Raw genomic sequence first — 27,816 nt, forward strand, 5'->3', positions numbered from 1 at the left:
TGGCAGTGACTTGCGCTTTTTACCCCTTTTCAAGCGGTCTAGTTCCTCCTGTAATGCCGTAGCCTTAGTGCGTTCGGCTACCAACTCTGCCTCTAAGGCTTCAACCCCCTTGGCAACCTTCTGTAGCCTATAGAGGCTATGTGGGCTTGACTTGTTCGCAAAGTTGCGGATTTGACGGCTCGTACGGGGTGTAGAATCACTGTCAAGTCCAGGGGCTTGTGGCGGCGGTGGAGTGCCCCTTTTATCAACATCTACCTGGATTTCTGGATGCCGTAGTGCCTTGGCCCTTGAAATTGGCCAATTTCCAGTAGTTATCCAGCCAGATTTAATGACCTTATCGGTTATAGCCTTGCGTGCAGTACTATAACACCGGATAAAGTTGACTTTATCAACTGGCGCCGCATCCGTCATTCTATCCAATTTACTGACTTCTGCCCTATAGGCCGACTTCAATACGTTAAAGGGGCCATTTTAATTTGGCTGTAAGCCATGGGAAGTATGTGCCGGTAAGTAACAACAGTATACATTGTACATGAAGCACGTAGTCATCCACTCATCCTATATAGCCCAGTTAGTACAGTTATACTGCAATAACTAGAAGACTTACAGAGGCGTGGGATCCATGGCCATCTAGTATAATTAGCCTAGCATCAGAGGGGTCTTCTGGCTGCGTCTGAGGCAAGTATACGTCAATAAGCCACTGATGGCCTATATGGTTGTCTGTCCAGCCATTTGGTGACGTTATATAGCACCAGTGGGGACAGATCTCTCGGAATTGGTCAATGAACCACTGTTTTTGGAGCTCTTTGCCCTTAAACACTATACCTGGCTCTATAAGGCGGCCATCGGCTGTAGTGGCTTCAATAAAGGTAGTCCAACTACGGCCCTGTGAGCTCTTAATTATAGCCTTCTGTTGGGCGTCAGAACTCCCCAATACGAGCCCGTCAAGGCCTATAGTATAGTAATTAGCATAGATAATTGCCTAAGAGACTAATAGATAGTTACCAAAGCGAGCCATTATGCCTCCCTTATCGACATTAACTGTATTTTCTGGCTTAATCCAGCCGTATTCTCTCTCACGGATATCAAAGTACCAATGTACGGCTTTTGGTGTAAACGAGTTGAATCGAGTTGTCTCCTGCTTTCTACCCATCTTGGTACGAATTTCTGGATGTCTAGAGACAAATCGGTTGAGCCAGAAGTGTAGAAACGCAAGCGCGTACGTGATTGTGCGTAGGGGCATATCCCAAGGACTCTTGTCTGATGATCCAGTCGACTATACGGCTTTCTTGGGCTATAGAAACCCGCTTGCTGGTCGGTATGGGGTTGTCTGGCCACCCTTTGCCTTTGATTCTGTCGGAAAGGGTCTGCTGCGGCACTCCATGCTTCTGGGCGGATTTGTACTGTGACAGGCCATTATCGGTAACATCTAGAATATCCTCAGCTATCTGGTCCTCTGTACAGCTGCGGCGCGGCATTTTGGTGTACTGAAGCGTAGTACTTATAGAATAATAGTCAAAGGGGCATCGTGGCCTCAAAAGTAGTAGAATCAGAATTTTACGGCTGCCGGAACTCCGTAGTACCGATGTGGAGTATCGTGTAACCTGTCTAAAAATGCTAAATTGAAAACTCTATTCAATTCGCTATTTATTCGTGCAAACGGCTTGTAAATAGCTTCAATTTCTATTAAGATCCGTATAATTGAAGTTGAAGTATTTATAGTGTAGGTGCTGCTAATTTGGTTACCGGTGGGGTCGTGGGGGATGGTATGTAATAATTCTAACCAAGGTTAAGGTTAGGCGGGCGTCTTGCATTTTATGGATTTTACGGCGGCACATTACGACGTAGAGATACAATATCATCTCGCAGTGGCCCGGAATTTTTGAATAATTGAGACTGTATGCATTGAGTGCCCTCCAGTTTTTTCTGCTCGGTTTATATTTCTCTTCTTTTTTTTCCATAGGTCACCAAACACTCCGTATAGTCTCCTCATCACGGCACTGATATGCCAGTCTCTCACAAACTATTGTTTCTCTGCAACCGAATCGAAATCATCAGTTCCCTCATCACGTCCAGAGCCCGGCTAACGAAATAAACAAGCAATTGAAGTGTCGTTGAAACAAGAACAACGGGGCAGATTAGATCGACAATCTAGACTTCGTTGTGGAGAAAATCGGAGTGTTCAGAAGACCCCATCTCGACCTCGACACCAATAGGAAAAGAGGACCACTCGGCTTTGGCCGAAGCAGAAATCTTAACATGCCGGCCCATAATGCACGGCCCCTGGATATTCTTGACGGCCAGAGCGGACGGTCGACAGGCCTCCGTAAGTTCCACAACCAAAGTCTTGAGATACCCACGAATTTGGGTAAATTTTTCAAGTGACGACTTTTCAATGCATGAAAATTTTCTTAGTCCCCATGGTCGAGTTCGTTTCTCCGAGACTGGTGTGTCAGACGCTGTTCGAATTCCAAATTTCTGAACATTGACCAGTAAGTTTCAACTTTCCTTGTTTTAATATGCCTAGGTACTTTCTGATGTTCTATTTCTTCCTCGAATAGCATCACTGATCAGCAGTATGATTCGTGCCAACCCTATGTACCCTCTTATAGGTCCAATCATCCTTTGAGATAATGAAGCAATGCTAATAGAAGTAAAGCAAAAAGAGAGATGTATCCGATTCTCCAAAAGCAACAAGTGTCAACCGAAAAGGGGTATCTTCTATCATTAGTCATCAATGTCATGACTAGTTTCAGGGGGGCGGTTGGTAAGTCCAGAGTCGAGTGTCGGGGACTGTTGGCTGAGGACACGAGAGGGACGGGCCGTTGGGCGTAGTCGAAAGGACGCAACACCATCATTTCGTATCACACGTTGAAATACCCGAAGTTGGGGCTGTCTTCTGCCCTCGTCGTTGGCTGCATATAAGCTGACTCGGTGATTGGGAATCGTGTCTCCCCCTGATCAGTCGACATGTTCCCGCGAAAGAAGACCGGCGAACTGGGGTTGCCGGTGCTTTGCAGAAGGGAAATTCTTCCTCGATTTGTTCCTGGGCTCATGAGATCATTGCTGGTTGAGGGCCCATAGCCCGAGGTCGTCGACATGCTTCCCTGCCTATCTGGTCCGGGTGAACCTTGATCAAAGGCGGCGAGCATGGCGTCCATCCTCTCACCCGTGTTCAGTACGTAACGTTTCGCTTCATTCTCGATCCATTTGTTGATGTTGGGGTCATTGCAGTTGCCGTGGGCCATGAGTTCGGCCCTGATCTGGCTGACTTCCTCGGCCAAGCTGTTGTACTCCATTTGCAAGTGCGAGTTTTGACTTTCCAGCCCGAACCTCGTGTCCTCCAAGTCTGACATCCATTCCTTCTTCTTTTGCCGACACTTGGTTGCGGCAACACGGTTTCTTTCTAGAAACTTGTTCCGTTTCGCCTCCCCCTCTTCTGCGCTCAGCTCTTTACGTTTCTGTCTTCCTGGTCTCTTTCTCCCAGGTGGAGGTGTTGGCGCCAGCGGAGGAAATACCGCCTGAGGGGGCTGCGTTGGTTGAGCTGGAGCAATTGGTCGAAAATTGTCTGGTGTTGTAGCCTGCGCAGAGGATCTTGTGTCGGGAGTGGCAGAAGAACCGCTGGAAAGCCCTGGTGTTGCCAACTTGGACCCGTCTGTACCGGGGATTTCCAAGTGTCCAGACGAAGTCGAAGCTTCACGATTGAAGCCAAAACCACTGTACCCAACTTGAATCGATGCCCGAGCTGGCAGAGCTGACGGGGACCTTAAAGCTGGCCGAATGGTTTCTTTTGAAGAAAATGCAGTGGATGGCGGTATGCTGTGTGTGTAGGGTCCTGCCGTAAAGTGTGGATGGTAGTCACCATGGTTTCCTATGGTCGATCCATCGAATATCTGCGTACTCCCACCCTCATCTGTCTGAAAGCTATAGTTGAAGAATTGTGACGAGTCGTCCATAACTTCAATAGGTTGATGCAATACGACCGGGTATAATTGTTGGTCTGAGATGGAGAGCACCTTGTGCTGTAATGCACCGCAACGAGGAGCCGTTTTGGTCTGCCAGGAAGTGATCCTAAGAGTTGGGGGCCAGAGTTAGCGCGCGGTGTCAGGCGGCCGATACAGGTTCTGATGTCCGAATGGCTGAGCCAAATCAGACGGACAATATGGAACCTGGCAAGAAGCTAAGGGTTAACGACTTGTTGAAACCTGCATCCACTAATTTTGAAATCAGTGAAGAGGTGGCAGATGAATTGAGTCGTTGCAATAGTACTTGCGCATGGTGTAGGGTTCAGGTTCGTGCTAGCGGATGAAGGTATTCGTGGAGACTAGGTGGTTGACGAATGCACTCGTCCTCGCAGCTGCACTCAGGTCTAAACCCGGTCCTTTGCAGCAGCTGGTAAGATCATGCGTTCTTCTTTCTAACTTTGTACCAGCGGCACAGGAAATTTTCCCTGGCAGCTGAGCTTGTCGGTTCTTCGATATCGATTTTATTTCAGTTGGATCGATTTGAATGCGTGTGCCCTTGTTGGGGTTTGCGGATACAATCAGCTTTGTTTCGAGGTCGGCGGCGTTATATCGGGCTAGGCGTGATGGGATTCGACAGCAGTCGCTCGATAAGGGCGTTCCTGGAGGGGGGTGCCTGCCTGTTGGGAGGCTTATTCGATAAGTTGGATCGAACCGACGGCGTGCTGTCGCTTCACAGTACTTGGTGGAGGACGTTATTGTCGATAAAGGTTACACCGTCTGGGTCCCCTGAGTTGGCAATAGTCCGCCATAATAGTTGATGGGTCATTCTGGAGGGACTCAAGCAGTCACCAACAGACTAAGAAGAGATACTGATATAGAAGATGAAATTCTAGAGATGAGAGGAATAGAGAGCCGTTGTGGCAAAAATATCCCAAATCATGACTTTTCATTACGCCGGAATTGGAACGTGATTGTCGGCAACAGAAGCTATACTGGGAAATGAATAAAGTCGCAGGTTGGCCGCCACTACATAATTTCTGACTTGAGAGAGGGCTATGCTCAGGATTGAGAATGCAACTTAAGAAGTAAGAGGAGTTGGGATTGCAAATTAGTGCCTCGTAGTTTATTTTCATTGGTCATGATCCGCATCTCGGATCAGACGCGACATTGTTGAAAGCACTTCATAAGGTGTGGTTGGTCCATGGATACCAATCGTGGACATAGAGTGTAGTAGATGTGGACTAAAAGCATAGTGAGGAGCTCTCCAGACAACACCTGACTTGGAACATTGACAAGCGGTGCTGAGGTGCATGCGGCATGAAACAGATCGGCAAGGTGTTTGCGAGCCTGGGTGGTGTTAGACCACTCGAAGGGCAATATGTTGCCATTTGGGTTCGCCGACGTTGGCAATGAGAAGTCCAATTGGGACATGGATCCCAATATTGTAGATCTGGTGGGAGAATAGAGATTCATGACTGCAGACGCTCATGAGAGTTTGGGCCGGGGGAGCAGTCGACTTTTCTGACGGGCTCAGGAACGAGCAATACTCAGGACCCTTGAAACATTCTAAACCAGGTTCTAACTCTTTAAGGTCGATGCAAATTCAATTTTGCGACAATTTCACCATGGTTTAGATGGAAAATGTCCCAATGCCGCTAGATCTCGTGTCGTCCGGCCTGGTCCAACAGAGGCTAACCTGTCAACTGACCGCGTAGCCTGCACTTTGATCTGGCAAGTCCAACATGATTGGGCAGCCCTATGAAGATCGTCGCTTCCCAGTAAGCCAGGCCAAGACGGAAGATTGTTAAGGCGACCGCTTTGAGCGCATTTGGTGTCTGATTGGATCCTTGGCGAGCTGGCCTGTTCCTGATCAACATTGAATTACTTCAAATGTCAAGGGCATCTTTCAAATTCGCCTCCTGTTCGTTCGCGATCGAATGAACTGCCTTTGATTTCTCTTTTCTGAGGCCTCTTCCATGCATAGTCGATACGTCAATGCATTTTACGATGCTTGGACGGACGCAACCCTGTCGGCCGCGAAACCTATGTTTAATGACAAGTTCACTACTGATCCATGATTTCATTCTCGTTCCCACTGCCTCGGGTTTATATCATGTGGCATTTGCTACAATCGCAATGCAAAATGTTGGGCAATGCCACGATGGATTTCATAAGCCTCATAGCGTCGAGGCTTAGCAATGATCACATATCACGAGTTCAGAACTACTTGCTGCAAAAGCAGGATATGTCGCTCAATTGAGACCACGCCCAGAAACAGACACGCAGACATGCCGCATACCTCTAATCATATTTAGGAACTTTACCCTATTTGGATATCATATGCCATATCAATTCCACCTACGGCAATAGCGAGATTCTGCCGATTCCTGAAATCTGACGGTATGATGTGCGTATTGCACCAATCCTACCTCGGTAGGTATTCCTAAAATGACATTACAAGCATCAGACTTCCAGCGGACTAGCAGTCTAGACTATCAAGCCTCTAAACATTCAAAGTAACAGACTCCACAACTAAGGAACAGACCCCAGCTATTCATGTGTGCGTTTTACTCTCTCATGCGGCGGTCTGCATTCTTTCGGAGACAGCGATAGCCATCCTAACGGCGCCTTGCCCTCATCCATAGTCCATAACCACCATGCGGTTTCTGGCCCCTTCCCGCAACCTTTCAAACTCGCGGCACACAATATCCTCATCCTGGAGCAACAGACGCTAGCTCAGGGTAATATAATCCTGTTTTTCATCCATTTATATAACTTCGTCGGAATTCCGATCGGGATCTATCTGGAGGTATTTTGCGTTACGAGAAGCTTGCAAGAGCTGCTATCACAAAGTAGAATGCCAAGACTCAATACAACTCCCAAAACATATTAAGCAAATTCGTCTAAATCGCCGCGACATTATTCACAAATTCAAAACCATCGTTATAAGCAACCAACTGTGAATGATTGTCACACGTTGATGCGACTACTTGCTGGCTTTCGTGTAATCGGGACGAGAGTAATAATACAGGGTAGAGCCCTTAGGGATACAATTGAATCTTGGTGGCCTAAATGCAACACCAACCTTATTTTGATGCGAAATTACTCCAATTGATATTTTAAGATTGAGTCTGATATAATTGCAGCTCTATAGTCGAGTTCAGATGAATGGCCTAATCTTCTTTACGTCAAACTGACTGGGTAGGTACTTGTCAAAGCTGTCAGGTGACTGATTGCATTTGTGAACTAAGAAGTTCGCGTTTAGTGGTTCGCGACTTCTGCATCTACGCGCTCCACCCACTTGCTTTTAGTACCTTTTCAAACGAAACAATAACCGCTGGACACGCGGTAGAAGATACGAGATACATCTTGATTTTTATTAATCACACATATAACCCGAAGGAACCCGACGGAATTTTCTCCAGCACACCCAGTTGCCAATCATGGATCCCGTCTCAACACCCCGCATCTCGGGCCAGCTCATCGACTCCTATGTCGGTCGTAACGTCATGGTGGTGGGCAAGGTGCTCCAACTCCGCGGCGACACGGCTGTCATTGATTCTGAGGGACAGATTACGGCCAATCTGAACCGAGTAGGTCTTTGTCCAGCAAGCCTTTGTTTTGGATTGGGACTGATATAATAATCATAGGAAGCCCATCTCGTCAGCGGCAACGGAGTCCAGATTATCGGCAAAGTCTTGCCGGACCTTTCCATCAAGGTCATGAACTCGATTGACCTGGGGACTAATGTTGGTATGTGTTCTGCCTGCCATATGCTCAGAACTGAATCCTAGGTTGCATGATGGACTTTAGATCCTTCCTCCAGACTTTGCACTAGTGATGACACTAAACATCTGACACAATATACAGATTATGCAGTGAGCCAAACCGTAGTGGAGCTCACGCACCAATACAAAGACCTCTTCATGTTCCCCGACGACACACGCATGAATTGATGCGGTGCTGCGCGTTCTTCGGTCGGCAGCACACCGGGATGCGTATCTCATGCATGGCCCACGGGTATTCAACGAACTTTCTCGTCTCAGTCATCACCGCCAATACCGGCTCAAACAACTGGCTTGGCTTCGGTAACTATTACCGTTGGCAGCAGTAACAACAGGCGACCATCTACTCCGACTGAGCGTTCTAGCAGCTATGGAATCTCTACGATGGAGGATGAGTATGATGAAAATGAATATAAGGCTATGAAAACGGTACTTTTGGGCATTGGCAGGGTATCTGTGACTATGAGACAGGATGATCGTGAGAGGTGGGGGTGTACGAGACAGAATCGGGCTATTAAGTGGTGATGGCAATAATGAAAAAAGAAGAAAAAACAGTTAAACCCACTCCGATTGTTTCAAGAAATGAACGGAAACGAGGCACAGCAGTCGTAGTCCAGATCTTCTAACGTACTCATCCTATCTGTGACACCGAGTCTGCAAGCGGAATGAACGGCGTGCTCAGCGGGATAGTATAGGAAAAGCCGAACAGGTATTAGGTACTATTATATCGTATATTTGTTTTTACCTCGGTATACTATTCGTTTTCCGCTGCTCAAGGGTTACAAGGTTACAGGAACACAGAGAGAATTGTTACTTGTACCGTGAGATAAGTGTACATACATGATGCACCCGATAGTCACGTTTCGTTGCACAATTAGATGAGATTACTATATGCTCTTATGAGATATCACGGATAGAAATAGCTTGACTTGACTGGTATGCGTCTTTGTACATGCCTCATCTACATAGTAATAATACAAGCACACTCAATGCTTTACTCGACTACAACTATTCCGCTCTTTGGCGCAGGCGGCTTAACACCGTGGACATAAATATTGGACACCAGATCACTCTGATGCCGCGCAATCAGCTCCTTCAATGCAGCCCTCTCAACCACGAGTCTGCCCGTCTCAAGCAGATCCTTGACATCAACATTCTCAACGTCCAAAGCCCGGCCGTACTTTGGCACCAAGTCCAAAGCATCAAACAAGTCGTTCCTCCTAGCACCCGTAATGAAAGTGCTGCGCCCGCTCGACCGACCCCACTCATTACGGTCCAGAACCTGCTTCACCCACTTCGCCCGAAATCCATCGACCAACTCATCCTCCAGCTCACCAACCATCCCCTTGAACTCCTCCGGCAGGTCCAACTCCATGCCATCATCGCACACAACCAGCTCGCCGCGGCGGTATCGGTAACTGAGCGCTGTCCGCCACGCCAAGTCATACACCTTCTTATTGAGCTTAGTACCGAAGTCGCGGGGCTTGGGGCCGAACACCTTGCCACCTCCCCTGAGGATGGGCGACTGCTTGGTTCCTACACGAGCGCGGCCCAGACCCTTCTGCGGGCGTAGCTTGCGGTGGGAGCCATGGACTTCGAAACGCGTTTTGGATGAGGCGGTGCCCTGGCGCGTGTTGTCGCCTTCGTAGACGACGGCCAGATGCAGAATGTCGCGGCGGAGCGGGAGATGCAGGTGTTTGGAGGACCATTCTTCGAGGCGCTTGGGTTCGTAGGACGGGAAGTCGAAGATGGTCACGGAGACGGTTTGGGATGGACGCCAGAGGTTCGATACGGTGTGGTCTAGCGTGGTTGTGAGCTTAGGGAGGGGCACTTCGGTGGCCATTGACCGAGTGAAGGTCGTGGATGGGATTCGGTACTTGTTAGAGTTAGTTTCCTGCGGGCGGAAGTGAGGTCCTGAACAGTAAACGTACGGATGCAGCTTCTCTACACGCCTGAGAAGATAAGTTAAGGCTCTTCAGAGCCTCAGTGAGACCTCTGACACCCTTACCAGCCATGACCGCAGAGGTGTAAAACAGGCAGTGGGACTTAGCGACTTTGACGACGGTCCAATTCAGAACTCGATCCAGTAGCTTCGAATTGGCTGTCGTAAAATTGTTGAAAGCCGACCCTCAGCGCGGAAGAAGCCGCAAGCTACAAGTGCGGCCAGGGTGCGAAGATTTGTGGAGCCACGCCCCGTGTTGCGCGAGCTTCAAAAAGTTCAATCAGAGCATTAAAGGCACCACCAACCTCACTTGAAGTCAAGCCAGGAGTCATGTCAAGCTGTCAGAGGGTCGCAAGACCCCTCGCAAGGTCATTGCGACAAGACAGACTCATCCAGACTTCTTCATTAGCCATTCGGTCATTTAGCCAATCCGTAGCTCGCCGAGATGAAACCACCACGACCACGACACCTCCATCAGAGGTGCCATCGAGCTCAGCAGAGCAGCCGAAAGCACGCAAAAGACTAGATCCGGAAACTACTACAGAATATTGGTCTGAAAGGAAGCTTTCGCGCATGGGAACACCACCAGTCGGATCCCGTCGTCGTCGAGCCGCCATCAAGACCTCGGAGAACATCCCGTTCGAACAGTTGCCCTACCAATGCTTCCAAGAGGCCCGCAATATCCTGCAGCAGGATCGCAAGGAAAAATTGGAGGATATTGTGGCCGAGCTGGCCAAGATAAGGAGGTTGGAAGCAACCCCCGCGGATCAATTACCTGGCGGCGAGAGGAAGAAGAACCTGCGACTGGCTAGCTTGAGAAAGTACGTCGAGGAGCTGAAGATTCTGGCGGATATCAATGACCCCGTTGTTAAGCGGAGGTTCGAAGATGGCCTCGGTGAGTCTCGTGAGATCTTCGCGTTGTTCAAATTGGGTGAGGCTAAGACATGATACAGGGGACATGAACAAGCCCATCTACCGGTTCCTCGCTCAGCGCAAGTGGAAAGGCTACCCCTTTCGCCACGTCACACAGCGTATCCAGCAGTTGAACATCGTACCCGATGTGCTCCCCAAGTTCGAACCCACTGCTGATGTACAGTTGTTCTTCCGCCGAACTAAGGTTGAAACGGGTGAAATCCTAAACAGCTTGAAGACGGAGGTGCCACCCCGCCTCAAGGTCCAAGTCTTCGATGCTGGCGAGCGTCTAGTGTCTGTCGTGGTCATGGACTCAGATGTGCCTAACGCTGAGACGGACAGCTTCGAGCGCCGTTGCCACTACCTCGCTGCTAACGTGCCCATCGCTCCTGCTCAGCAATCACTGCCGTTAGGCAGGGTTAACCAAAAGACCCAGCTAGCAGTGCCGTACCTGCCGGCTTTCTCTCAGAAGGGTGCGCCGTACCACCGTCTGTCTGTGTGGGTGCTTCAGCAAAAACCTGGCCAGACCCTAGACATTGTGCAGTTGCGTGGCCTATACTCACGCCGCGACGGTTTCAGCTTAAAGAGCTTCCGCGACAAGTTTGAGTTGAACCCAATTGGCTTCAGCCTCTTCCGTACCGTGTGGGACGAGAACACGGCAGCTGTCATGGAGCGTGCCGGCATTCCTGGTGCAGATATCGAGTTTAAGCACAAAAGGGTATACTCTCTCAAGGAAGAGAAGAAGCCGCGTGGTTGGGAAGCCAAGAGACAGGGTCCCAAGTACAAGAGCTTGTGGAAGTACACCAAGAGAATCCGTGGACAGCCCCGTCGATGAACAGCGGGTCGAAGTCGGCCGGGGAATCCGTGTCGACCTTTTGGAGGATGATGCGGTCTGCCAAAGAGGATGTAGCTCTCTGCTTCACTGGGCTTATGACCTCGTACGACTTGGTTCAAGTATGATCAGGCAATGGTGTTGTAGTCAGTGGAAAACATGGCTCTTCATGGCTGCGCATGAAAACGAAAGTCGACATGTTGTATCATATGTAAAAAGCATAGGGTGAAAAGACAGACCAGTGTGGCCGTATCAAGACGATACTGTAGTATGTTCATAATAGAAACTTGCCAACTCCAGACTCCGGCCATGTGAGACGGAGTTTCGAAGTCTTGGCCAGTCCGTATCGACCGGCCGAACATCGAGAGATGGGTCCCCCGTCCCCGCCCCTGGTCTACGCTGCAATATGCGTTGGCTTTTCATATCGCTTTGCTGACGCGATCATCCAATCATTGCTGCCCGGTTCTCCTTCCTCGAATGGCTTGGCTTCCTCTTCCTGACTGGGTTAAAAGTACCATGCTGCGCCCCTTGAGATAAGGGTGACGAGGATGAGGCCAGGTGGTCAGGGGTGGGGGCGCAGCGAACGACGTAAAGCAAATGCCGGCTCGCAGAGAAAACTCGTACTGACCCCAATACGCACAAATCTGGTACGCCTGGGTGGTTCGGAAGCCGAGTTTGTTAAGCCGTACCGATCGCAGTTTTCGGAGCGACAGTGTCATGGCCAAATTGCAGCAAATTTGCATCCGAGAGTTTCAAACCAGCTGACTGATCGAAGCATCCGTCCATACTCAATTGCGCATCTAGCCCCGTAGCCTCATCGTTTTCTTTTGTTGACTGGCAAATCTGCTTCCTTGATTTGTACCTCAAATGCAATCCTCCGGTAGTCCTCCCGGGACTTGCAATCTACTGTAACCCGTAATACGAAACATGACAAAGTTAATTATAGACTCCATCTGGCCATCACGAAGTTGTCATTCGAATTGCGGGTCGGACCGCACCAAATATTTTTGGGCCTTTAGAGTCCAATGGCTGTTTTACAGTTTTGGCTACTGCCAATAGACCGGACCTTCTGGTATCTTCAGCCATGCGGATCCTCCGTACTATCCAGTCTGATACGGTAAGTACTCTGGGACCGTTGCATATCATCATTTACTTCAAGGATCTTCTATCCTAAAGAGCTCTTCAATAATTCTGGCTCTTCATATCCAAGTCAATGCTTTGTTGAAGCTTGCAACAAGTTGGATACTTCGTCCCTCGGGAGGTGTGGGGTGAGAGTTCTACTGTCAACTGATGGGATGGCAACTCGATTTTATCTCGAAAGCTATTCTTACTGTAGCCGGTGTTCACTGTCTAAACCTTTTCTGTTGTATTTCAATGTTGATTCTTGTCCAATAGACTTTGTGCTCGCTCCCGTGCTGATTAATCCTCTGCGGACAGAATTCCGCCGAGTGCTTTCCATCAGAATTTCACAGGTAACATCTGCATGTCGTTATGTTTTGAAAGGATATACCATATATGCGCAAAGACTAGCATCGTTATTGCAAAATCACTGTAATGCTATTGAGACTCGAAGTACGGGGCAGAGTACCAGTTTTATGCTTGCCGGTTGTGTTTCCGTACGTGTTATTGTGGTTTGACCTGAGTTCTAAATATTGATTTAACTCAATCCGTCGTCCAATTTGATCTCTACTGTGACACCGCCCTTTGAGTCTGGAACTCGGTGAACGCCTTTGATCATAGTAGGGATCAGCTGAAGCTCAAGAATGTCTTCTTGGCGAGACGGTATAGTTACTTGCCATAAATTGGCTCGTCTCCCAAGGTATCCAATCAGCTCCCCTCGCTTCGTGTTGTCGTCACTAGAGGTTTCCGCCGCGGTGCCAAAATTGATGACGCATCTGAGTGTATCAGGTCAGTCTGTTTTATCTCCTATCAACTCCGCAATACCTAAAGAAACGAGCTGAAAACGAGCTTCATCACCATATAGATGCCACACTAAACAACATGACGAAATGGGCATATAGGTCCAATGTACGGGATACCCACTATTGCAGTTGTTTTGCAGCGTATTCTGCCAAGTCGCCACACACGTTCTCGTGGTTCCGAAACAATCGTCCGGTCACAGTCCATAAAACCTATCTCCTCCTTCATGGATGGAAGTGGAAGGGAACTAGTCACAACTGAGCAGGTCACACTTGGGAAACTAACCTGGAACCCACAGCGCATCCTTGGCTTGCTTGTTATCTGCAAAGCAGTACGCAGCCATATTGTTCATTTTCATGGGACAACTGCGCCTTCATATGGTGTTTTGCCGTCCCTCGTGGGAATCTCAAGTAAGGGAGCAACGTGTGGTCCTGTCACATAAGCTGCCCCTGACGTTTGTCCAGTGGTTGATTACCTGCTGGACTGGAATAGTGCGAAAGCGATAATTACTTGTAGTTTGTTTCTCTAAATGGTTCCTAAGGTTGGCACAGATCGACAAGGGACCAGGGTATCTCGTCAGATACAAGGTGTTACGTGATTGACCATTAGTATGGGCTAAGACTACCATCCACTTGGACTTGACCTAAGGTGCTTCTGCAGAGCACATAACAACCATCAATTAGAACGATCACCTCAAGGTCACAACAATATCACGGAGAGGTCACGTCATAGTTACATCACGGTCAAATGAATATCATGGCAAGGTCACACAGCAAGATACGTGAAAAATCGACAATTGTGGCCATCTTTATTACATAAATAGTTCCCTCGTATAACGGACAAACAAGGACAGCAAACTAATCAACAAACAGATGTCATGTATTCCTACCCCGGAAAAATAGCATACAACCTCGCCACTCTGCGGAATATGGTGTTCGCATTGCATTGACTGACTTTAATAACCAAGGTAGTTCTGCTTCTTCTCGAAAGGCCCCCAGTGCTGTTGCTGAGGATGGTGATATTGTCCCAGGCTGGAGCCAGTATCGCTCTACTACAACGGAGAGCTTCCCTCGGACGAGGATTTCCTGGACTTCCAACTGTTCATTCCTGAACGGAAGGAAGATCCAAAGCCCCTAAGCAAACTCATATTGGAAAACATGGACTTGTATATTGGCGCACAGCAGCAGATGATACTGCAGGCCAGTTGAACAACGTTCCAGATGGCGTTCTCAATGTTGCTGCCAATTGACCCGTAAGCTTCTGCTATCTTGATAATGCCAACAACGCCAGAACTAGGTAGTAGTCGTTAGTCCAGAGTGTAGGCATGGTTATCTCATCAAGAAAACCTACAAGCCACCCAACATGAATACAAAGCTCAACTGCCACTTGGTCTTTATCGACAGCCTCAAGGATTTGACCATCCAGATCGCCATACCAACCATGACGAAGTCAATAGCAGAATTGATCGACTCGGTTGACGCAAAGAAGGCGTTCTGGTTAATGCAAGTACCGGCCTCGGTCAAGTCCCAGGTGCTAGACACTGGTAGGCATGCAAACCAGCGAACCCAGAATATGGAAATGTACCACATGACTTGAGCGGTGCCGACAAAGTAGACCCAATAGGCAAACTTCCGACTCGAGGAGAAGAAGCGGTAGTAGAGGGCGAGCAGGCTCAGCTTGGCGAAGGTCTGGTTCCCGGGATCCATTTCATTCATCACATATCCCAACTTAAAGATAGCCGTCACCGTAGAAAGAGGGAGTTCCCCGAGCTCAAACACATTTCTGCCGTTCATCAGGACGAGAACTGGCGCACGAATGATACGTGTCAGCAGTTGCTACCACAGCAAGCTTTTGCTAGGAATTAGCAATCAAATTTGCGGTGCACTTACTACTTGTCAGCAAGCCAACATAGCCCAAGTAAAACAACAGAGCCAGCAATGCAAACCAATCCTCCAGACCGACCTTTCGCTCAGAATGCCTCGTGCTAGTGAAGCGAAGAATCGTGGACAGTATACATATCGGCAATGTTACGATGATGAGCGTGAAGGCAGCGCCTTGTTCGGAATCATTGTATACACTAAAAGCCATTTTCTCACTCCTTTTCCTTCTGAGCGAGCTCTGGCGGAGAAGCAGTATCGTAACAAAATGTTCAGATTCGCGTCGCCGGTTGGAGTTACTTTGCGGAGCTCCGAGTAAAATATGTGGCACAGGAAGCGACGGTTAGAAATGATTTGATTGTGAACTGTTGAGCATGCAGTAAGCAGAGAAACGGGCTATCACCTGAAATGTACCTTCATGCATATTGGGGGCTGCGTAAGCAGTAATTGGCGGAACCACAGTGCCGCCGGCATCCTCCTCCAAATTATGCAGTATGAATTCCGTATCACCACTCGCAGGGGATCAGCCAATATCACTCGGCCAATAACAATCGCGCGTGAGTTCGTAAGACCTAACCTGCCCCCAAAGTAGGTACTCATTCTATAATTAGCGGTTATTGAATTGGGGTCGGCTCGGCAAAAAACTGTTCTGCTACGTGGTAGTACGTGGGACCATGCATGGGCATGTCAGATTGCATCTTGCAGTACAGATCCTTGGCGTAATGTATCTACACTACCCGCCGGCAAACAAGCTTTCTACAAAGTAGGCCGGATCCAATTACCTGCAGTATAATAAATCCATCTCAAGTGGGTGGTGTGCTGGAGCGGCCCAGAGCAGGGGACTTGCTAACTGTGGCTATAAACTGAAATGGCTTAGACCTATGCAACGGCACAACCAAACCTGGCAGGCATAGAGTGAGTAGTTGATGACTCTTCTATTGTATTCAGAAGAGTAGTCCAAGTGCGTGCATCGAGTAAAGGAGAAGCTGCATTCAGTAAGAAACTTGTCTGAGTGACCATATTTCCCTTTATATACATTCACGTGCCCTCGCCTAATACTCGCCTACGAGACGATGGCTCCCTTGACAGGTCTCGGATACTCAAGCCCCTGCAGACTGTCCATATCCTCAATCAAGGTTGCTACAGCGGGATGTAAACCAGCGGCAATAGCTTTGGCGATCCATTTGTCCATAGGCAGCACATCGAACGGCTTGCTCCCTTTTCCTCGTTCCAGGCCTATGTCTTGCAGACAGTCCATATTGATGACGACATCACCTACCTCATGCACGTATGTGATTCTATTTTTGGATCCGTCGCTGTCGTCAAAGACGTGCCTAATAACGTCGGCACAGACACTGTCGACGTGGACGAGGTCCAACGCCCCACGGTTGTAAACAACGCGCGGCACAGCCTCTATCTGCCGTACGTAGTGCAGAAGCGCGTTGACCCAGTCGAACTGAGCGCGTGGGGTTGATGCATCGTCGCCCTCACGAATGATAGTCGAGGGTCGGTGGATGCAAATGCGCAAACCATACCGTTGATGGACTCGCTCCAAGAAGCGCTCGCTCGTCCACTTGGAAGACATATAACCGAAGGACCCATCATGAGCCGGCAGTGCGGATTCCGGACCCGTCACTGAAACCGCAGGAAAGACGCCTTGGCGGGTATGATTATACAAGACGCCCAGGCCGGCCGACGACACGTAGTGGATTGGGATGCGGCGCGGGAGACATAGTCGGGCCAAGGTCATGGTTGAGCCCACATTAGAGGCGCGCACGTCGGCGTAGTATTTCAGATGCGACGTGTCTGCCCCGTTGTGAATAACGACGTCGGCCTCGGCGAAGATGGAGTCGGCTTTCTCTGGGCTTAGACCTAGGAGGGGACTGGAGAGGTTTCCTTCGTAGTAGACGACACAGGGGTGGGGACTGAGCTCTTTATTCTGCAGTCGCGATGTAAGTTGCCTTACGGCGAGACATATAATCTTTTCAGCTGATGTGTGGGCAAGAAGATGAGCTAGTAAGTGATGGCCTAGTAGACCACTAACTCCGGTGATGACGATGACACGAGGAGGTGTAACTGCGCGTGCTGCTGGCAGCAATTGGGATTCGTGGTCCAGGAGGTCGGCTATATCCGCGGTTGGCCATGATTCGGCCTCCCAGTCAATCATCCCCTTCAACTCCGATGGCGTTGTGAGAGAAGAAGAGGAGGACGCCCCGAATATGGGCGTTTCCCTATCCGAAGACCTCGATTTCTCGCTGCTGTCTGCTTCAACCGCTACGCTGGTTTGAGGCTCGTTGGCGATAAGAGTCTCGTTCTTGTTGTTATTATTGGTCTCCACCTGGGAAATCTGAGGTACAAGCTCTGCTGGCACAGATTTGACGGCGTATTGTACAAGCGTCGCCATAGTATCGTTGCTCATGATCTGGAGAACGGGAATGCTACACTGCAGCTTCTTCAGAAACCAGGAGCGGATGTCAACCGAGACCAGAGAGTCTAGCCCGATATCACTGCCGCGTGCCGACATTAAGTCCTCATCCGACATTGTCACTTGCAACATATTACGCAGCTGGGTGGCGAAGGCCTCTGGAGGGTTTGTATTGCTCGTTAGCTCAGTTCAACGATGCATGTTACTGCCAAGATCAATGAGGAAAAGTTCGTCTTACGTTTGATGACCTTTTCAAGATCCTTTTGAGATTGACAAGACTGTAAAAGTTGCTGAATGGACTCGGAAGCCTTGCCTTTATCCCCGTCGCCGGTAGCTACCTTCTGATGAACAAGGAAAGAAGAGAACCTGGGGTTGGAATGCCAATTGGGAGCATTGGATGTATAAAAAGGCACATCCGAAATCCCGGTGGTAAGTTCGGGTCCGTGGGGGGAGTCAAGCCGACTGGCGTCAATGGCCTCGCAAATAGCCTGGCACCAATCATCTTCGGATAAGCGCATCATGTGTTGCCTCTGGACAATCTGGTCCAGCGCTCTACGAGACTCGCGTTCCATATACCCGGCGCCGATAATGGCACCGGCATTGACGGTAGCCGCACGGAGTCCTCGCTTCCTACGATGAGCTGCGAGACTGCACATGAATGCATTGGCGGCAGCGTAGTTGGCCTGGCCCGAATTTCCCACCACACAGTTGATGGACGAAATCATCAGGAAGAAGTCGAGATCGGTATTGGAAAAAATGTTGTCCAGATGGATACTCCCGTCGACTTTGGGCTTGAGAACATCTGTGAGCTGACCAAATGACATGTTGCGTATTGCGGTATCGCGTAAAACCATGGCCCCCTGAATAACCCCTACGATAGGGGGGAGTGTCTCGCAAATTTGCCGGTGGACTGCCTGCAGACTAGCTTCATCGGTCACGTCGCTATGAGTGAAAAAGAAAGTGTGTTGTTAGCAAAGAACAAATTGATTTGATGCTTTTCATTAACCTTGTATTGGCTAGTTTTAATAAGCGGCTCGAGGAGAGAGAGAGACTTGCTTACCCGGATATGACGACGACTTTGGTACCCTGGCGTTTATGAGACACAATCCACTCTGGTGCTACATTGGGGTTTCTGCTGGTAAGAGCAATACACCTAGCACCCTTGCTAATCATCCAGTCAATCAACGAAATGCCCAGCGCACCGGATATCCCGACGACCCAGTAAGTGCTTTCCGCGCTTTTGAACATGGGGTTGGAGTCAAGCCTGGTGATATGGATGGGCAATGAAGCAGAAGCTGTCCAGTCGATAATGGACAACGGCTCTGCACGTCGCTCTGCACACGCAAGACGGTCGAGGCTGACCGATGAAATGGTGGCCAATAGATGTCGTTTCTCTTGGAGACATCCACTCTGACGTACAAATTCAAGACTCTTGCGCAGTATATCCCCGAGCACGGCGGCAGTGGAAGGATCAGTCTCACGACCATCAGAACCATAAATCAGATCAGCGGTTAGGAAGTTTTGACAGTGCTTCGATAGACTTGATATCAAGGTCGCTTCATTCTCAGACTTTTGAAGCTCATTGTCGGAAAATCCAACGAAAGATGAAGGCATAGCGGATGATAGCAGAGTGTCCTCGATCTCGGCTTGGGTCACATACCGCGGCAGCTTGATCCAAAAGTCTGGGGTTTCTTCTTCGTCCGTGGAGTCTGTCGTGTAGATTACGTCAACATTTTTGCTGGCAGCTTGCTCTGCTAGGGCTTGAGCAACTATGCTCGTAGCGTTGTGTGCCACCAGTGTTTGGCTGCTATATAGGGGGCTGAGAACCGTCATGGCGACTAAATGAGCAGCCACCAAGGCCAAAAGTTCTCCGCTTGAGAGATCCGAAATCCGAGCACAAGCGACCGCGGACTCTGCAGGTACTCTGAGGACAGAGGCCAACGACGGAATTAAAGCCCAATATGGCGTTCCGGTATCTGATTGCACTCCCAGGACAAGGAATTTGTGTCCAAGGGGGGTAAGGAGCGCGGGAAGAACTGTATGTGTAGTTTGCAACTCTATGAAACCCTGCAACTTGCTGTGGTACACCAATGCTGAGCCTTCGCATCTCCAAAGTTGATTGATGGTACAACCGCCGCTTGAATTGAGCTTCACGCTGACGGGCGTCTCCGGGGAATCCACCTCGCGTACAACTGTCCGCCATGCCGAATTATGCCGATCGTTCAGCTCAGGTATATGCTGCAGTCGTGAAATCAGCTGGCACTGCTTGCTGTCAATAACGATTTCGGGCTCGACAGTCCATAGGAGGTCATCTTGCTGTTTGGTAACTGCAGCATGGAAGCGAATCACCATCTCCGCGATAGTACGGGGACTGGTGTTTTGGAGATCCTCAATGTCAAGCTGCTGGATGTGTAGGTCGGGTGACTCGTTTGCGGCTGTCCGCCCAAAGCCAACGGTCATGTCCAAGAAGGGCTCGTCATCACGTCGACCGCTAGTAATCCAGAATAACAATTTTCCGGACTCAAACATCGTTTTGAGTGCTCCAAATATGGCCGGAGAGATGTCTTTGAAGACGGGCGAGTCAACTTCTGTCAGGCTGACGACCGTCGAGCTGGCGTCAATTATTTCATAATCGACGTCTAGGAGGGATTGGAAGGAATGCAATTCTTTGACAAGGCCACTGCCACCCAAGACGTCTTGCAGTCCCTCGACGAGGCGTGAACTGCGAGCTGTTTGGCCACCAACGATGACTAACTGCCTGATCGGGCTCATATTCCAGGAAGATGGGGAAAGAGGTTCCCGGAAGAACATGACTTGGTCGTTGACAGCCTGAGACACGAAATGAAACATGTTCAGGACATCTTGGAACTCCTTTGAGGGCTGGCTGTCGATCCCTGAGAAGCCCGTCTTTCTGAGCAGCTGATCCCATTCTTCAGGGGAGACGTGAGGAGATAGCGTCCGTCCTGTTTCTGTCCCGAGCCACCAACCTGGCAAAGTGCCGAAGATGAAACCGCTACTAGCGACGCCGTTCTGACCTTCTTGGCCTTCGCCAACCGCCAAAAAGCCCCCGGGTTTCAACAGTTTTCGCATATGACGCAAGGCTCGCTCGAGATCACTCGTCGCGTGGATGACGAAGAAGGCAACCACTAAATCGTAGGTACCTTCCATATAACCTTGGTCTAGGGGGTCACGTTCAACGTCAAGCGTCTTAAATATCATGCGATCGCGGTGTTGTGAGAATATGGACGAAGCATTCTCGAAGAAAGCGGCCGAGATGTCCGTGTACGTGTAGGAAAGGTAACTTTGACCGATTTCTCGGAAAATGGCCTTTGTTGCTCCACCAGTACCGGCGCCTTATATTCAAGTTAATATTTCTGTTGAGAAAGGGGTATCTCTTTAAGCAAGGGCGAGAAACAGGGAGCTTGCGTAACAAAATGGATAGACCAAATATTGAAACATGGAGAAGACTTGCCTATCTCGAGGATGTTCATATGTGGATAACGGTCAACTATCTGCTTGACTGACTGACTGATCCACTGAGAAGATTCGTTTAGGCCAAAGCCGTCTTCGTAGTATCGGTCAAGGATGTCATTGCTGTTATGACGAAACTGTTCCAACATGGTGGTCTCCCCACTGAAAACACGCGGCATCTGCTCTCCAACAAGGTGCATAATCTGAACGTCTGGAAGATGGGAAAACGGCTTGCTTGCCTTGAAAATGTCGTCTAGGCTATCATCAAGCCACTCTTTCTGGGCCCATTTATGTCTGTTACTCAGCACCATAGACGTGATGTGCCGGGCATAATTTAGGTACCAATTTGTGGGGAACTCGGATCTCTTGGGATGATCGGGTGGCACTTGTTGGTCAAACTTGCGTAGATAAAAGGTCGAGATTCTCTCCAGCACTTTTATCGTGTCTCGGTGGTTGTTCGTGAGAGAAATATTTCTTGCTGCTTCCAAGCCGTTCGGCTCGCTGGCTATCCAATGCACCTTGGAGAAGACTCTCCTATCCTCGTCGGCCGTCGCTCCCCCGAGGGGCATGAAGGTCGCGTTTTGAACTTGAATGGCTGAGTTTGAAGAGGCGTTAGAGTACAGATTCATGTATCCAACGATCCCCCGCTGGCCAGCCTCTGGTGGCACAATGGCCGCGTCGACAGGGACGAACTCGTCTTGGCTGCCATCCATATCCCCATTAGTTGCTCCAAAACATAAAGCTGGATTGACCCTGATTTTCTGGATGGTGGTGGGGAGATGAATAGTACGCAGCTGTTGGTCGTACGGATAGCTGTGGGCCAGGAGGACACACTGCAAGGCGGCATCGAGCTCCGAAGGATGAATGAGCAGGGACTGACCTCGACGCTTACCCTCGTTGTCAGAAGACCCAACCCAGACCTCCCGGGGACGACGAATCCTAACCAAGCAAGCCGACTTGCCATATTTTCTTTTCAACGTAAATAATGAGCGGAATGGGCCGCTGAACTCGTAGCCGAGGTCCGCAAGTGCCGCATAAAAGCGCTCCGGCTCGACGTCGATCATGTGAGGTAGTTCAGGTTGTCTTACGGGGAGAAGAGATGGCTCATCAGCTCCAATTATTATCTCTATGTAGCTGCTCGCTGCCAGAGTCAAATCTTCCTGGGAGAAAGACTGCTGAGCAGTCGAGTACGTAAACTTGGCCCGGACCCGGTGCGGTTGTTGCGGTTCCCGGGCGATATCTGCCATGGATATGAGCACCTCGATACCGGCATCCTGATCATCAAACACCATGGCCTGGTGTATAATGAAGTCGTGAAGCTCAATAAGACGGACCTTCTGGCCTACGGCCTTCGCCAGGCATCGCGAGGCTTCCAAGGCTGTAGTTATGTAACCCGCGGCTGGGAAGACAGTTTGGCCCTGAACTTTGTGACCGGAGAGCCATTCCATTTCGCTCACGCGCAGTAAGTTTCGCCAGCTCATGTGGTGTGGAGCGCTGTCCGTAGTTACATCTCCCAGTAAGGGATGGACTCTCTCCTGTCTCCGGACCATCTTTCGGTTTTTGCGTGATTCGTGCCGAAACTTGGTAGAGTGATTCCATCGATATGTAGGCAGACCTTTAACCGGGATAAAGCGACGACATTTATCACCTATCACAGTATTCTCGTAACTATCCAGGTTTAAGCGTGTGCCATTATGATCCATGTACGACCACAGAAATCCCATGGCCCTTGAAGTGGCCTCAACAGCGCAAGTACCTCGCGCAAGCATCCCATGATATGGAATTGCCTTTCCCATAATTTCCTGGATTGTCTGACTTGCCGGGCCCTTTAGAGCGGGATGGGCACCGACTTCGAGCACTAGATGACACGGATCAACAGCCATGGCACGGCGGATTGCCTGCATGAACAAGACCGGTTTTTTCACTCCATCGACCCAGTAGGGAATATCGCCTAATGTTGCAGCCATTTCCTCATCAATAAGAGAGTCATACACACTGGAAACCCAAGTGCATGATGATGTCTTCCCAGGCTTCTGCGGCGCAACACCACTACGATGAAGTGATTTTGTACAGGGATCGACGCATGGAAGCATATGCTTGGAGTGGTAGGCCTTTTCGACTTTGATCCGTCTATGGAATTTCCCCTCGTCATCCAGAATTATCTCGAGCTCGGCAATGGCATCCTCGTCCCCAGAAACGGTGACGCTCGAGGACGAATTGATAGCTGCGACAGCGACACGGCCTGAGAATACTCTATCAGCGCACAGCTCGGCCATGTCTTCCATTGAACTTCCGACGGCCATCATAGCGCCTTTAATATCGCCCTCATTTGGGCTACACGCTAGTCGAGTATGCAACCCCCGATAATACGCAACATACATGGCATCGCGGGCCGTTAGATAACCAGCCGCATAGGCGGCGGCAATCTCACCCGAAGAGTGTCCCACCACAGTGGTAAAATGCACACCAGCTAGATGGAGCAGGTCAACCAGAAGTATCTGTATAGCCGTGCAGACAGCTTGGGAGATGGCAGCCTCGTGAACCCGAGACACGTTGGCGTTAGCAAGAATCTCGGCCTGCAAAGACCATGTAGGAGCATCGCCGTCCGGGAGCCGAGCAAGGTGCGACTCCAACTCTTGGATAATTATTCGCGCACTTTTCGACTTCTCGATGAGCTCAGCCCCCAACCGCGCATATTGTGCCCCTTGTCCAGTAAAGACTCCCATAATTTTAGCTTGAGGTATTGCCTTGACGCCGATAGTCGACTTCTCTTCCTGGAGGCTGGCGACTGTCTTGGCTTTCAAATCGTCCAACGAGGATGCTACGAAGGCGGCTCGGTAAGGAAAAACAGATCGACGCTGCCGCAGTGTCCACGCGAGCTCTCGGGGATCGATTCCTGGGCCAGCGCACGCAAAGAAGTCTGCATAAGCAGAAAGTCTTGCACGGAGTGAGTTTTCGCAGAACGCAGAAAAGACAAACAATAATGAGTCATGTTCAGGTTCATGTGGCGAGCTCCGGATCTCAAGGCCAAGGTTGGCCGAGTTAGGATCAGGATCGGGGGTATATCGTTCCACGATGGCATGGGCATTCGTTCCCCCAAAGCCGAAGCTATTCACGCTGGCTCTCCTGGGCGCGCCAAAAACATCGGGCCACGATCTGGCAGTCGTGGGAATCTCCATATTCTTGTAGAACGGAGCAACACGGTCACTCAGTTGCTCGAAAAGGAGATTTGGCGGAATACTGCCGTGCTGCAAGGCTAGGGACACTTTGAGAAGGGCGGCAACACCCGCTGCGCCCTCGGTGTGGCCATGGACGGTTTTGCCGGAGCCCACATATAACGGGTGACGTCCAACAATATCTGTGTCATCGCGGCAGAAAGCATTATACACCGCTTCAGCTTCCGCCGGGTCTCCAGCCTGCGTCCCGGTGCCGTGGGCTTCGAAATACTGGGGGCCATCACTCTTTAGACGGAGATCGAGGCCTGCCTTGGTATAAGTGTCACGAATCAGGGTCTCTTGGGCAGAGGCACTGGGTAAGGTGATACCACCAGCGGTAGCCGACCTGCCGTTCTGGTTCAATCCAGTTTCCCTGATAATGCACTCGATGTGATCGCCATCCTCCAAGGCGGCACTTAGTGTTTTCAGCACCACTGCTGCCACACCATCTCCACGAGCGTATCCATCAGCGCCTTGGTCCCACATACGCCCAAGGCCATCTGGGGAAAGCATTTTCAGTTTACTTTCAACAATGAACCCTTCCGGCCCGAGGATCAAATTAGAACCACATGCGAATGCTACCCTAGTCTCTCCCGCGCGAAGAGCTTGAATGGCCATGTGGACGGCCACAAGACTGGAAGAACAGGCCGTATCAATGGATATAGATGGGCCATGCCAATCAAAAAAGTACGAAATTCGGTTGGCTAACATGCTGCGGCTAGTCCCGGTTGCATAATAGGTCGGTATGGTCTGGAAATCGCGGAGAAGCATACTGCTGTAGTCGTCAAACATGACTCCCACGTAAACCCCGGTGTCACTCCCCTTTAGCTGGGCTGTACTGATGCCGGCGGACTCCAACCCCTCATACACGACCTCGATAAGGAATCGCTGCTGAGGGTCCATAGCTTTAGCCTCGCTCGGCTTGATACCGAAAAACCCGGCATCGAAGGCGTCCACATCCGCGTTGCTAAGGTATGCATGCCTGACATTGGTGTGCCCATGATACATATTGTCAGGATGATAGAACCCCTCGGCGCTAATTCGATTACTGCCGGAGATTTCCTGCCGCAGGTCATGGGGCTCCTGAAGCAACTCCCATAGCTTAGACGGCGAGTTGACGTCGCCAGCAAAGCGACAGGCGCTCCCCACTATCGCAATGGGTTCATGTGGCTGGTGAACCATTATGACGCGATGACGTTCCGGAATTCTTGAATTTCGTTATTCCACCGCTCAAGAAAGCCGCGATGGTACACGTTTGCTGTGTTGCATCAACTCCTAATATGGATGCGATTAGTCACCTTTAGACATAAGGTTACGAATAGGTTATCAAGTACTGACAGAGAAGAGTTTCCCACTATGCAACGGAGCACCGACTAGGGATGTAATGCTGGAAACTGGTGGCTTAGCAAGTTCAAAGTGTGAGCAGAAGACAAGATAAGGGTGACCGCTAAACGGTATACCAGGGAGTCAAAACAACAACCATCAGCAATATATTTATCAATACGCACTGAACTATCGGTCTGGAGTTCCCTGTCACTCGAAATGCGACCCAAGGCGGACGGTTGTCTGCAGCTTGTATAGTATCTGATACAGTGTACTTGCAATACGCTATTAGCTATGCCGCTGTGCAGCCATGGAGGATCTAATTGGACCGATCCTACCCTATCCGCTTTGATAGCCACTAACATAGAGTGACAAATCGAACGCATCGCGCACATGATTCATCGCTGTACTCCCGAGGCAGTTTCCACCTTCTAGCTACGACATCGGTCACTGGCTGATCTACACGTAAATCTTAGCAAGCGCGCATTACGGTGTCAGCTGTTATTATCTGGAAACTGGCCAACCTTTTAGAGATAAAAGGGAGGCAGGGGGAGGGTGAAGGGGTCGGTTTATCGAAATTGGTCCGGGATCTGACATGAGTGAAAGAGCCCTACGACTTGAGGCCGTCGTGGTGCAGAAATTAGCACTACACATGCATCATCCCCGCCCAATGGTACACGGCATTCCTTGGAAATCATGCTCGACATCAGATCTATGTAGCAGTAAAATCAGCTTCCCTGTCGATATGCTTTTCGTTCACATGGCCGCAATTCGAACCACCAATTTTTGCCCCCTGACCTCGGTCCTTTGTAGCACACCCAAGCCATGAATAACTCCGTCCCAGTGCCCTTGTACTTCGCGGACAGGGTGGGGTTTTATTAACCTCTCGTCGAGCAATAACTGCATCTCGGTGGCCCAGTTCGCGAGTATGTTGAACAGTTCCTGGTTGGCCTCCCGCAAATATGTTGACGAAGTCGGACCCAGATTGATGTTCACGCCCAACCCCTCATAGCCCATGACTTCCTTAACACGGATGGCACGGCGAGTTATCCAGGCCTTGTTCATCTCCTCGAGGCAGGCATAGTGGCCCCCAGTACGCGCCATGGCGGCAAAGCAAATATCCACGGATTCCGCATCCGTGATACAATCTAGAGCGTGGCGAATGGGGAGACCGTTGGCATTATTGCGGATGTCCTCTCGGCATTTAGGCGAGGTGTAAGCCGCAGTACCAACTGCGCCGTATTCAATTGCCAACGCCGCAGATGTGGCCGACGTCACAGCAATGGGTAAATAGCCAGAACTGCGACGCATTGTCAATACCAACATACACGTAAAGTTTGTATTGTGATGCACAAGCAAGAAACCACTCACCATTTCAACAACTGGCAAGCCATGGTGCCCGAGGCTGTCGCACCTCCATATACCAACACGGGTTCCTTTTCCGTCGCGGGGTTGGACGGCAAACCGGGGAGAGCCAGAGCCTCCGGGTCCGATATGGCCAGTCCTGCGGTGCCCCAACCAACACCCCCCAGCGCAGCGCCATGCAGGTCGTCCCACTCATCGGGGACTCTCAGCAGCAGGCGTGCATCGGCAGCTACAAACTGGGCGAATGACCCACTGAGTATTCTCGTTGCATCTGCATCCTCCCTAGGCGAAGACGAAGACGCATATGGGAAAACGCTACCACATACCCTGGTACCGGCGGGATATCGCCCGTCCTGAGGTTCAACGATGACGCCGCAAAAGTCGCATCCAACTCCGCCGCTCGGGTTGGGAAAATGTGACACTGCTTTATGGTCGGTGGGATTCAGGGCTACAGCTAGAACTCGGACGAGGACGTGGTTCGGGGAGGGTAAGCCAGGCACGGGGACCGTGTGGGAAACCGTCAAGGGGAGGACACTGGTCAGATTAGTCTTGGTTGACGAGGCCTCCTCCGTTTGGATAATGGCTGTCTGCGTCTTTTGAGTAGGCATTTTTCTGTTGAGTGGGAGCACGGTTCAAAGAGAGAGTTGAGAATCAGAAATTTGGGAGACTACTGTCTACATATAGAATCGTGAGGTTGATCAACCACTCGTGCCACGCCCCACCTTTTCAGATCCTCCAGAGCTCACCAGCGAAAGCCTTACCTTATAGCTTATATAGATATCGA

At 50.1% G+C, this 27,816-nt stretch overlaps 8 protein-coding genes across 8 annotated transcripts; 2 read left to right on the plus strand and 6 right to left on the minus strand.

Annotated features, from left to right (window-relative positions):
- Nucleotides 1-3,179: 3,179 nt before the first annotated feature.
- On the minus strand, nucleotides 3,180-3,461 carry BCR38DRAFT_319883 (uncharacterized protein; the record flags this gene model as incomplete). The annotated part of the gene is made up of 1 exon (XM_040854759.1): nucleotides 3,180-3,461. A coding segment is annotated over one exon (282 nt), but the record flags the coding sequence as incomplete, so codon positions are not given.
- Nucleotides 3,462-7,408: 3,947 nt separating this feature from the next.
- On the plus strand, nucleotides 7,409-7,921 carry BCR38DRAFT_454337 (replication factor A protein 3; the record flags this gene model as incomplete). Its single annotated transcript, XM_040861695.1, has 3 exons — nucleotides 7,409-7,558; nucleotides 7,616-7,718; nucleotides 7,836-7,921. The coding sequence occupies 3 exons, from the start codon at nucleotides 7,409-7,411 to the stop codon at nucleotides 7,919-7,921; spliced, it is 339 nt and encodes a 112-aa protein (XP_040721546.1).
- An 823-nt stretch (nucleotides 7,922-8,744) lies between these two features.
- BCR38DRAFT_330935 (50S ribosomal protein L4) lies at nucleotides 8,745-9,765 on the minus strand (the record flags this gene model as incomplete). The annotated part of the gene is made up of 2 exons (XM_040855007.1): nucleotides 8,745-9,626; nucleotides 9,682-9,765. The coding sequence occupies 2 exons, from the start codon at nucleotides 9,763-9,765 to the stop codon at nucleotides 8,745-8,747; spliced, it is 966 nt and encodes a 321-aa protein (XP_040721547.1).
- A 257-nt stretch (nucleotides 9,766-10,022) lies between these two features.
- BCR38DRAFT_404980 (phosphatidylethanolamine-binding protein) lies at nucleotides 10,023-11,439 on the plus strand (the record flags this gene model as incomplete). Its single annotated transcript, XM_040857913.1, has 2 exons — nucleotides 10,023-10,587; nucleotides 10,646-11,439. The coding sequence occupies 2 exons, from the start codon at nucleotides 10,023-10,025 to the stop codon at nucleotides 11,437-11,439; spliced, it is 1,359 nt and encodes a 452-aa protein (XP_040721548.1).
- Nucleotides 11,440-14,150: 2,711 nt separating this feature from the next.
- BCR38DRAFT_418509 (uncharacterized protein) lies at nucleotides 14,151-15,652 on the minus strand. Its single transcript, XM_040859228.1, has 3 exons — nucleotides 15,246-15,652; nucleotides 14,707-15,160; nucleotides 14,151-14,648 (listed from the first exon to the last, which is right to left on the minus strand). Exons 1-3 carry the CDS (start codon nucleotides 15,442-15,444, stop codon nucleotides 14,408-14,410), a joined length of 894 nt encoding a protein of 297 aa, XP_040721549.1. The 5' UTR covers nucleotides 15,445-15,652; the 3' UTR covers nucleotides 14,151-14,407.
- Nucleotides 15,653-16,044: 392 nt separating this feature from the next.
- BCR38DRAFT_359881 (putative polyketide synthase) lies at nucleotides 16,045-25,526 on the minus strand (the record flags this gene model as incomplete). The annotated part of the gene is made up of 4 exons (XM_040857154.1): nucleotides 16,045-17,816; nucleotides 17,897-18,600; nucleotides 18,719-21,011; nucleotides 21,116-25,526. The coding sequence occupies 4 exons, from the start codon at nucleotides 25,524-25,526 to the stop codon at nucleotides 16,297-16,299; spliced, it is 8,928 nt and encodes a 2,975-aa protein (XP_040721550.1). The 3' UTR covers nucleotides 16,045-16,296.
- Nucleotides 25,527-25,682: 156 nt separating this feature from the next.
- On the minus strand, nucleotides 25,683-26,162 carry BCR38DRAFT_24323 (uncharacterized protein). Its single transcript, XM_040854411.1, has one exon. The coding sequence runs from the start codon at nucleotides 26,060-26,062 to the stop codon at nucleotides 25,718-25,720; it is 345 nt and encodes a 114-aa protein (XP_040721551.1). The 5' UTR covers nucleotides 26,063-26,162; the 3' UTR covers nucleotides 25,683-25,717.
- Nucleotides 26,163-26,423: 261 nt separating this feature from the next.
- BCR38DRAFT_331590 (chaperonin 10-like protein) lies at nucleotides 26,424-27,640 on the minus strand (the record flags this gene model as incomplete). Its single annotated transcript, XM_040855072.1, has 2 exons — nucleotides 26,424-26,967; nucleotides 27,039-27,640. 2 exons carry the CDS (start codon nucleotides 27,638-27,640, stop codon nucleotides 26,424-26,426), a joined length of 1,146 nt encoding a protein of 381 aa, XP_040721552.1.
- Between the last annotated feature and the right edge of the window lie 176 nt (nucleotides 27,641-27,816).

Source organism: Pseudomassariella vexata, assembly GCF_002105095.1.
Source record: "Pseudomassariella vexata strain CBS 129021 chromosome Unknown BCR38scaffold_1, whole genome shotgun sequence".
Classification (NCBI taxonomy): domain Eukaryota; kingdom Fungi; phylum Ascomycota; class Sordariomycetes; order Amphisphaeriales; family Pseudomassariaceae; genus Pseudomassariella; species Pseudomassariella vexata.

What these genes read in the sequence shown, in the direction of transcription:
- BCR38DRAFT_418509 (XM_040859228.1), bottom strand. Translation starts at nt 15,444, where the DNA reads ATGGCTTTTAGTGTATACAATGATTCCGAACAAGGCGCTGCCTTCACG. An exon ending in TGTTGGCTTGCTGACAAGTA is followed by an intron (nt 15,161 to 15,245) that starts GTAAGTGCACCG and finishes TTCGTGCGCCAG; the next exon opens with TTCTCGTCCTGATGAACGGC. An exon ending in GTATTCATGTTGGGTGGCTT is followed by an intron (nt 14,649 to 14,706) that starts GTAGGTTTTCTT and finishes ACTACTACCTAG; the next exon opens with TTCTGGCGTTGTTGGCATTA.
- BCR38DRAFT_24323 (XM_040854411.1), bottom strand. Translation starts at nt 26,062, where the DNA reads ATGTGCGCGATGCGTTCGATTTGTCACTCTATGTTAGTGGCTATCAAA.